The sequence below is a fragment of the Motacilla alba genome, chromosome 26 (assembly GCF_015832195.1).
Source record: "Motacilla alba alba isolate MOTALB_02 chromosome 26, Motacilla_alba_V1.0_pri, whole genome shotgun sequence".
Taxonomy (NCBI): domain Eukaryota; kingdom Metazoa; phylum Chordata; class Aves; order Passeriformes; family Motacillidae; genus Motacilla; species Motacilla alba.
Genome location: NC_052041.1, coordinates 595,665 through 604,532, shown reverse-complemented (window position 1 = coordinate 604,532; position 8,868 = coordinate 595,665). Strand labels below are relative to the sequence as shown.

Here is an 8,868-nt window from a genome sequence, read left to right as displayed (position 1 = left end):
ATGGAGGGGTCAGGAAGCCACTGCTTTCTCTGTGAGCATGCAGGGGATGCTGTGCTGCTGCTGTGACATGTCAGCTGGATGTGCCCCAGATGGGGTTGTGCCCAGGCAGTGCTGGTGGGTCAATAAAGCTACAATGAGTATTTAGTCCCTTCCTCATGCAGCTGTAGAGGTTCTGTCAGAGAGGGGAGAGGAGCAGGAGCCCCTCTGCTCTGGAGCCAGGCCGGGAGCACCTGGGGATGTCACCTGGAGAAATCTCCAGGGAGACCTCAGAGCCCCTTCCAGTGCCTAAAGGGGATCCAGGAGAGCTGGAGAGGGACTTTGGACAAGACATAGCAAGACTGGACAGGCAGGGGCAATGGCTTCCCATTGCCAAAGGGCAAGGTTAGATGGGATATTGGGAAGGAATTCTTGGGTGTGAGGGTGGTGAGGCCCTGGCACAGGGCCCAGAGAAGCTGTGGCTGCCCCTGGATCCCTGGAAGTGTCCAAGGCCAGGTTGGACAGGGTTTGGAGCAACCTGGGCTAGTGGAAGGTGTCCCTGCCCATGGCAGGGGGTGGAACAGGATGATTCTTAACCTTTCAACCCAAACCAGTTGGTGGTTCTATGAGATAGTGACACTTCACATGTGATGGACCCCAGAGAGGCCAGTTCTGCTGGATGCCTGGCCAAAGCCAGTAGAAAATGCTGGATTTGGTTTTAGAGGGCCATGGAAAGATGTAGGTTAGAAGGGATCAGCAAAAGCCTTAACTGCAACCTTCCTGCTTAAGGCAGGGTTCCGAAGGTCAGGTTGATCAGAGCATTTGATGTCCACTCAGGTAGAGGAACCCTCTGAGGATGGAAGTCCCACCACTGTGGATCTTGTCACAGCATTGTGCCACGCAACTCTTGAAAGCATTGTTTCATCACTGAAAGGATGGTCAGGCCCTGGCACAGCTGCCCAGGGCAGTGGTGGAGTCACCATCCCTGCGGGGCTCAGAAGATGTGTGGGATGTGGCACGTGGGGATGTATGTGGGTTAGTGGTGATTGTGGCAGTGCTGGGGAAGTGGTTGGAATGGATGATCTTGTGACCTGGGAGGGCTTTTCCAACATTAATGGTTCTGTGAATCCCTGACTGTCCCGTTGTGCCCCTGTGCCTGGTGTCTTGTGTCCTTTTGCCAGGCAGGGTCATGTCTCCACAACCTTTCTATAGACAGTGGAAAGCTGAAGTTCAGCCTCCCCAAGTCCTCTTTTCTCCTGCCCCGTAGGTCTCTGCTGAGCTCCCAGCCCCAAAAGTCCCGGGTAAACCATGTCCCAGGACAGGGACCATGCCCTGAGGGTTTGCCCTGGGTGCCACACACCTGCTGACCCTGCACTGGTCACTCAGAGTGGCTTAGGGAGTGACAGAGACCACCATGGGGACACCAGGATGGCATCATGGGGGCTGCACGTCCCAACAGAGGCATTTGGGGGGGCTGGAGAAGGTGGTGGGACATGGCCCAGGAGAAGCAGGGACTGGAGGTGCTTTTTGGGCATCTCCTGCCCAAGCTGCAGTGGGACAGCTCCGAATATGCTGGTCAGCAAGCACGGCAGGGCCCAGCCGGACATGGGTGTCTGCTCACCTGTGCCCAGGTGTTGTCCAGCTCCCCCTCGAGGCAGCAGAGCCGCGCTGGGCCCGGCAGCTCCCACCCTTCGGGAACAGGGAAAGGGGCTGTGGCACTCAAACCAGGGATTGGCTTGTGGCCAAGCACCCTGGAGCCTCGAGGTGATGGCACCACTTGAGGGGTCAGACTGGAGCCTCCAAGCCCCATGGTGAGCGGGGCTGTGAGGGGGGATGTCACCTCGGGGCAGGGCTGAGCCCAGCAGCCCCGTGACCTGCGCTGAGGGCCCTGTGTGGATGGGATGAGCCGTGGGCAGCCCATGGAGCAGAGCCCTTGGCTCACCCACAGCCTGGCACAGGGAGTCCTGCAAGATTTGCTGGAGGGCAGGAGGTACCATGTTCTCCCTGGGCAGCCTGGCAGGATGAGAGCCCTGGTGTGTCTGGGAATGGACAGCTGGGGAGACGGGAATGGAGAAGGATGTTCTCAGAGCTCCTTCACCCCCAGGGCTGCTGCACCGTCACGTTCCCTTGGTGCCTGGAGCCTGGAGAAGCAGTGACTGTGGTGAGCAGAGGGGCGGGGGTCTCGGGCAGGGGTTGGCAGCCCTTGGCTCTCCCCCGGGCTGTGAGGATGGAGCGGGAGCTGGATGGTGAGCCAGAACTGCCCACGGACATCCCAGCTTACCAGAACAGTGACAGTCCCAAAACGACTCCCCTCGAGCTCCCAGGGCTCAGCATCCCTGGAGCTGAGCGTTACCCGCGCGTGGGAAAACAGCCTTGCGAGGGGAACCCACACTGCTCTGCTCCTTCCGAAGCGCTGGGGTGCTCAGGGTGACCTCCGGGGCCGCCTGACGTCAGGAGCCCGGGTCTCCTGGGACACCCGGGATCTCTGCCAGCGTGGCGAGGCTGGCCCCAGGGAGCACGAACCAGTTCCTGGCTCCGCCAGCCGCCCTGCCCTCTTAATGAGGGATAATGAGGTGCATCTCATCAGCGCTGCAGACTTGCCCCCTGGCCATGGCGGCTGCCGGCAAAGCCCCCGGCACGGACCGGCAGTGATGGAGGGGCTGGGGCAGGAGGGGACTCCAGCCGGGGGCTCTGCGGGGTTGGGGTCTGCGAGGGGTGCAGGAGCAGGGTGGGTGCTGAGACGGCGGCTGCGTGCCAGGGAGCCAGGGGCTGATCCAGACACCGACAGTGACCCCGGCACATTCCCGGGGGGATTTCTTCCCAATGCAGACCTCACCTGGGTGAAGGACCCGCGCTCTCAGCGTTTGCAGGGGCACATTCAGCTGCCCAGCCACCGTGACCGTCACCCGCCCTGGCAGCCCACGGCCCGCACAAGTCCCCAGATGTGTCCCTCCGGCAGCCCAGCCCGGCCCGGGGAACCCTCGGTGCCAGGCGCTGGCACAGGAACAGACGGTGCTGCGGTGGCCAGGAACGAGACGGGCTGGAAAGGAGACGGTGTTTGGCTGCAGGGCGGGGAGGATCAGGCAGGAGGACCGGGCTGCGCTGCCGCGGCCCCGTTCCACGGCTCCTTCCCCCTGCACAAGTCACACGGGGCTGGGGGATGCTGCTCCTTGCTGCGGGACAGCCTGGGGGCTTCAAACCCGCGTCTCAGGGCCTTTGAGCGATGGGAGCTCTGTGTGCTGAGGAGTGGCCCAGCACCCTTGGGTGAGTGGCTGGGGGCTGGGTGGCTGTCAGGGGTTGTCCCCATTGCTGCTGTCCGTTCTCTGCTTTTGTCTCTCCTCCTGGGCTGCACTCGGGGTCCCCAGAGCCCCTGCCTGGCTGGTGCTGCAGGCAGTCTCCTGTCCCAGCTGGCCCTGCAGCCCAGAAGCCCTTGCCCTGGCACTGCAGCCCATTGTGCCTTCTTGGCTGGCACTGCAGCCCCCAGCCCCGCTTGCCCGGTAGCACTGCACTCTGTACCCCTGCCTGGCTACGCAGAGCCCCCTGCCCTGTGCCCCACAGCCCACTGTCCCCACCAGCGCTGCAGCCTATAGCCCTGTGCCCGCGGGGCTGTGCCCCTCAAGCGCTGCTCTCGCACCTCCATCTGTCCCTGCACCCCGGGCTGTCGTGCAGAAGTCCCCGAGCCCTGTCCCATCCCACACCCTGCACCGCTGCCATGCAGCCCCATCCCACACCCCACCTGTTCACACGAAGGCCCTGAAGCTACGCCTGCCCTCGGGCACCCCGAAAGCTCCTCCCGGGTGAAGCGGGGCCGCGCCGGGCCTGGTCGGGCTTCGCCTGGGCGTGAAGGGAGCCTGAGAGCAGGAGGGGCCAGGCGAGGCGGCAGGAATGCGAGTGGGAGAGCGGCCGGGCAAGTAGCGACAGCTCCTGCGAGCGCGGATCCCACACACGGCTCGGGCAGGAAGCGGAGCCCGGCACGGGGCTGGCGGCCGGAATGGGGCGCCCCGTGGCTCACCCCCTCTGAGGGCCTGAGCGAAGGCGGCGAGTCCCCGGGGGCAGCACGGCCACCGCGGGGTCCCGGCCCCAGGAGCTCGGCTGGAATTCCCCCGGCGGGTAATGCTCGGCTGGGCCGGCGCAGGGTGCTGAGGATCCCGGGGGCCGAGCAGCCGTGATGACCCCCGAGAAGGTGCTGAGGGAGGGCGTGCTGGAGAAGCGGAGCGGGGGGCTGCTGCAGCTCTGGAAGAAGAAGCGGTGCCTGCTGACGGAGAAGGGGCTGCAGCTCTTCGAGCCCAAGGGCTCGCGGCGCAAGGAGCTGAGCTTCGCCCGCATGAAGGCCGTGGAGTGCGTGGAGTGGAAGGAGCGGCACATTTACTTCACGGTGGTGATGGACGACAGCCTCGAGATCGACTTCCGCTGCGCCCAGGAGGACCCGGGCTGGAACGCCGAGATCACCATGGGGCTCGTGCGCTTCAAGAACCAGCAGGCGATGCAGGAGGTGCGCGCCCGGCACAGCTGCCGAGCAGGTACCGCAGCCACCGCGGCCCAGGGAGCAGGACCCAGCCCAGCATGAGGTCCCTGGCAGCAGGTTCCCATCCCTGAGTGGTTTGGGGAATCACAGAGGGGGTGCCGTGGACCGGGGTGGGTCTGCAGCTCGATGTTACCAAGTCCCTCTGCACTGGCTGGGACGCCCCGTGGGTTTGGCCTCTCTTTATCCCTAGACGGGGACTTTCTAACATCCTCCTTCTGTCTGGGATGGCCTGAGGGACACAGGGCCCTTTGCTGTCCTGCACGTGGGATGGGGTGGGGATGGTGTCTGGCCCCACTCCCCAGTCCCCTCAGAATGCCCCTGCGCTGGCCGAGCGGGTGACAGGAGCCTTCTCTCTGCAGTGGTGCAGCTGGATGCAGCCCCGGTGGGACAGCCCAGGGAATCGCAGCTTCCCAGGAGTCGGATGCAGATGGCCCTCGGCTCGGCAGGTGCTGGGGAGAACGGGATCCCTGCGGGCAAGTGAGGTCACCACTGTGCAGCCCGGGGACGAGGACAGTGGCCCCGGGGAGGCCGGTGCTGGCGCTGGCTCCCCCCTTGCCGGGGCAGGACAGAGGCACCGCAAGAGCTGGGCTGGCACAACCACCTCCCCTTGGCACAGCAGGGCAGAGGACACAGGCAGGGCCACCACCTGGCACTTCAGACAAGGCAGGAGGTGACATCCCTGCCTGGGGCCCCACCACCATTCATTCAGCTGACATGTGCAGGACCTTGGCGCACTGGTGGGGACCCCAGGCCTCTCCTGCAGGACAGGGGATGGATGAGGCTGTGCCTGGAGGATCCGTGCCACAGGGAGCTCTGCCTGTGTGACAGTGACACTGGGACAGATGGATGTGGATGGGTCCCAATTTTAAAAAGAGGCTGGAAAGCTGCTGCTGCAGCAGGGCACTGAAATGATGGTGTGGTGACACAGCCATGCTGCTGGACATTGTCTCACCCTGGGATGTCCTTGGGCTATTGGGAAATGCTGGGGACCCCAGTACCTGTACCAAAAGTGTTCCTTAACAGGACTTTCAGCTTCTTACCCTGGTGTTGCTTTGATTTGTGGGACCCCACAGGGCACGGGAGAGCACAAATCCTGCAGAGAGCTTTGCCAGTCATGACCCCTAAACCAGCATCTCCCAGTTGGGCTCCAAAGCCCCCCAGTAGCACCCCGAGGCTCCCTGATCACCAGTCCCGCTGCACCCGTGTCCCCAGGGATTCCCACGGTGGTTTGTGTGCCGGTGATGCGGGAGCAGCGCTCTGGCTCTGCAGCAGGGAGGGATGGCCCTGCCCCGACAGGCAGCGCAGACAGCAGTGCCTGGAGCCAGCAGCGCGCTCCGCAAGCCGGAGCCTGAGCCCAGCCCGGGGCCGGAGGCGCTGCGGATCCTGCCGGAGATTTCCATCCGCATGGGAACCACGGAGTGCGGTGTCCTTATTGCCCGGGCCAGGCAGCCTGCACCCCAGTCTGCACGCCAGCCTGTACCCCTGCACCCCAGCCTGTACCCCAGTCTGCACGCCAGCCTGTACCCCTGCACCCCAGCCTGTACCCCAGTCTGCACGCCAGCCTGTACCCCTGCACCCCAGCCTGTACCCCAGTCTGCACGCCAGCCTGTACCCCTGCACCCCAGCCTGCACCCTAGTCTGTACCCCAGCCTGCATCCCCAGGGTGCTGTCCCCATGCCAGGGCAGCACCGCATGGCTTTGGGGACGGTGGCACAGGAGCCTGCTCGCTGTGCAGGGCCAGGCTCATGCTGGCTCTGCAGGAGCAGGCTCTGGGGGGTTCCACCCAGCAGAGCCTCCTTGGCCAGCGGGTCCTCAGAGCTGCATTTACCGAGACCTCCCCCACTGGGGGTGCAGAGGGGGCCAGGCTGGGGGTGCAGATGGAGCCGGATCCAAGCACTGCGTAGATGGAGCTCTGCACCATCCCAGTGTCATGACAGGGACACGGGGGCTCCAGGGATGGTGGGACCCTCCACAGGACATGCTTCAGGTGTGGTGCACTGTGTGGACAAGCCCCAGACCAGGTCCCTGCACACGTGTCAGGAGGGAATGGGGTGGTCAAGAAGGTGCTGCTGCTTACACAGCATTTCCAGGGCAAGGATCACTGTCCTGGGGTTTCCCCTAAATCCCCACCTTCCAGAGCCAGGGGATTCAGTGAGGCCCAGTCAAAGCTGTGTGAGCATCCCAAGCCTGTGCCATGGTGGGTGCCAGGGTGAGGAGCACACAGTGCCAGGGGGTTCCCAAAGTTATCAGTTTTATTCACTGTGACTCCTTTTTTTTCAATTTTTCAGCTCTCTTGCCCTCTGTAAATAGATAATTTCTGTTTTCCAACTACCAGCAAGGAACTGTCAGAGAAAATTATTAAGGAGGGTGTGTAAGCACCAGCCCTGGCTGTGGTACATCGCTGTGAACTGATGATGAGGCAGCAGAGAGGCCATGGTACTCCAGAGCTGGGGAGAAATTCAGGCAGTCAGTGCAGGGAGGGGACAATAAGAAAACACAAATCCCTGTGTCAGCATTTCAGGTCCAGGCACAAGGAAAGTCAAGCTTTTCCATCCTCATCCTGAGCCCTTCATCCACACCAACACACATCCAGGCTCCCTGCATATCCCCCAGGGACTTTAGAGCTCCCCAAGCCTCCAGGTTTGAGATTTTCTTCTGAGCAGACACCCACACCTGACCCATCCACTGTGGGTGGATTCCCAGGCTGACCCTGGGAGCAGGGAGGGGTTGGGGTCAGAGCCCAGCCAGCAGCATGGGGGTGGAGGGTGTGTTGGCTTCATCTCCCCTGGGAGGGCTGAATGTCTCTGCAGAGGAAAAGTCACCCCAAGACTGAAAAACAAACAGCTGAGATAGCTGGCCAGGGAGTGGAGTAGGGCCAGGGCCAGAGGCTGGAGCGTCCCCAGCACCAGGGATGTGGTGCCAGCACACTCCCAGGTAGCCTGGAAAGCAGGAGAGGACCCATGGGAAGCATTTCTGTTGCCCCTGGAGGTGGGGAAACTGAGGCAAAACAGGGGGATGCAGGGTGGGTTTGTGGCCCCTCAGCCCCTCCAGCGCATGGGCTCTCACGGCCAGACCCCTCGGGCCTCCAGGGAGAGTCCCAGAGAGGAGAGAGGAGAGAGGAGCCCCGGAGCACCCAGAGTTCAAAGGAAGGAGCCTGAAAATCTGGCTCTGCTGCTCCCAGCCCACAGTGCCCCTGTTCCAGCATCCCTCCCCACACTTCTGTGAGGGTGCCCTGGTGCTGAGGCTGCTCTGGGGGGCTGCCCTGTGCCCCCCACCCTGGGCAGGGGCTCTGCCAGCACCCACAGGGACTGGCACCCTCCCTGCAACATCGTGGGGGTGCAGTGGGTGCAGAGGACAGGAGTTTTTTCCACCTGATGACATCCCAGGTCTGGCTTTGGGATCAGTTTGGGGCTGGCTGGACATCCTGAGTGGCAGGGAGGACAGTGGGGTCACAGTGCTGAGACAGGGAAGTGCAGCCTGGTGGTGCCAATGCTTTTGTCATGTGGGACCTCCTCCATCACCAAGTGCCCTGTGGAGAGCCTGGCACTGCCCCCCTTCTCCTGGGATCATCCCTGAGCTTGTGGGTGGTTCCTCTTTAGATAAAAATGAAAAAAAAATCCCAGCTGTAGCAAGTAGCATTCTGCATTTTGGCTTCAGGTCAACTGTCCAACTTCCTCCAGATGCTCCTAAAATGATTTCATTGTTGGCCATCCTTAATTACAATTCCTAAATCACTGGATTTTGGTTTGGGACATGGCACCTGCCCAGAGCTCTGCTGTCTGTGTGTCCATGCTGCAGGGAGCAGAGGCTGGGATGTCCCCAGCACTGCTGTGGGGGACTTGGCCATCTCCACTGAATCCTCCTGCACTGGAGTGTAGGAAGAAATGACTGTCTTTGTAGCACAGCCCCTGGGGTGCTGAGGGGTCAGGGCAGAGACTGCAGAGATCACACATTCATTCCCCAGCCACAGGGTCCTGCTGGAGTGTCTTGGACTCGGTGTCCCAGGGGGTTCAGAACTGTGGCTGTGACATTCCCCAGCAGAGAGATGAGGTTGTGGGAGCCCAGGAAGAGCAGGGACTCACCAGGAAGAAACAAAATGAGGGCCCAGACATTGCTGGAGCTGCAGGGGGAGCAACCAGCACATGCCAGCACCTGTCTGTCCCCCACTGTCCCTGAGCAGGAGCCACTGAGTGGCTCTGGGGGTGGGGGTAGCCCAGCCCAGCCCAAAGTGGATACTGAGATGTGTCTCAGAGACAGAGGTAAAAATCTGAAAATACACTGAAAATGTCCAAAAACTCTGTCAGGGTCCCTGCCTGGGCCAGAAATTTTTAATTATTTGGAATAGTCTTTTTTTGCTTATGTAGAAT

The 8,868-nt window shown here is 62.0% G+C and overlaps 1 protein-coding gene across 2 annotated transcripts; it reads left to right on the top strand.

Annotated features, from left to right (window-relative positions):
* Nucleotides 1-4,112: 4,112 nt before the first annotated feature.
* PHLDA3 (pleckstrin homology like domain family A member 3) lies at nucleotides 4,113-6,023 on the top strand. Of its 2 annotated transcripts, none has more exons than XM_038162470.1 (2): nucleotides 4,113-4,468; nucleotides 4,861-6,023. In XM_038162470.1, the coding sequence occupies exons 1-2, from the start codon at nucleotides 4,145-4,147 to the stop codon at nucleotides 5,173-5,175; spliced, it is 639 nt and encodes a 212-aa protein (XP_038018398.1). In that variant the 5' UTR covers nucleotides 4,113-4,144; the 3' UTR covers nucleotides 5,176-6,023. The 2 variants fall into 2 exon arrangements, with proteins under 2 accessions (XP_038018398.1, XP_038018399.1); XM_038162471.1 differs by having other exon boundaries at nucleotides 4,113-4,496; nucleotides 4,861-5,112.
* The last annotated feature ends 2,845 nt before the right edge of the window (nucleotides 6,024-8,868 follow it).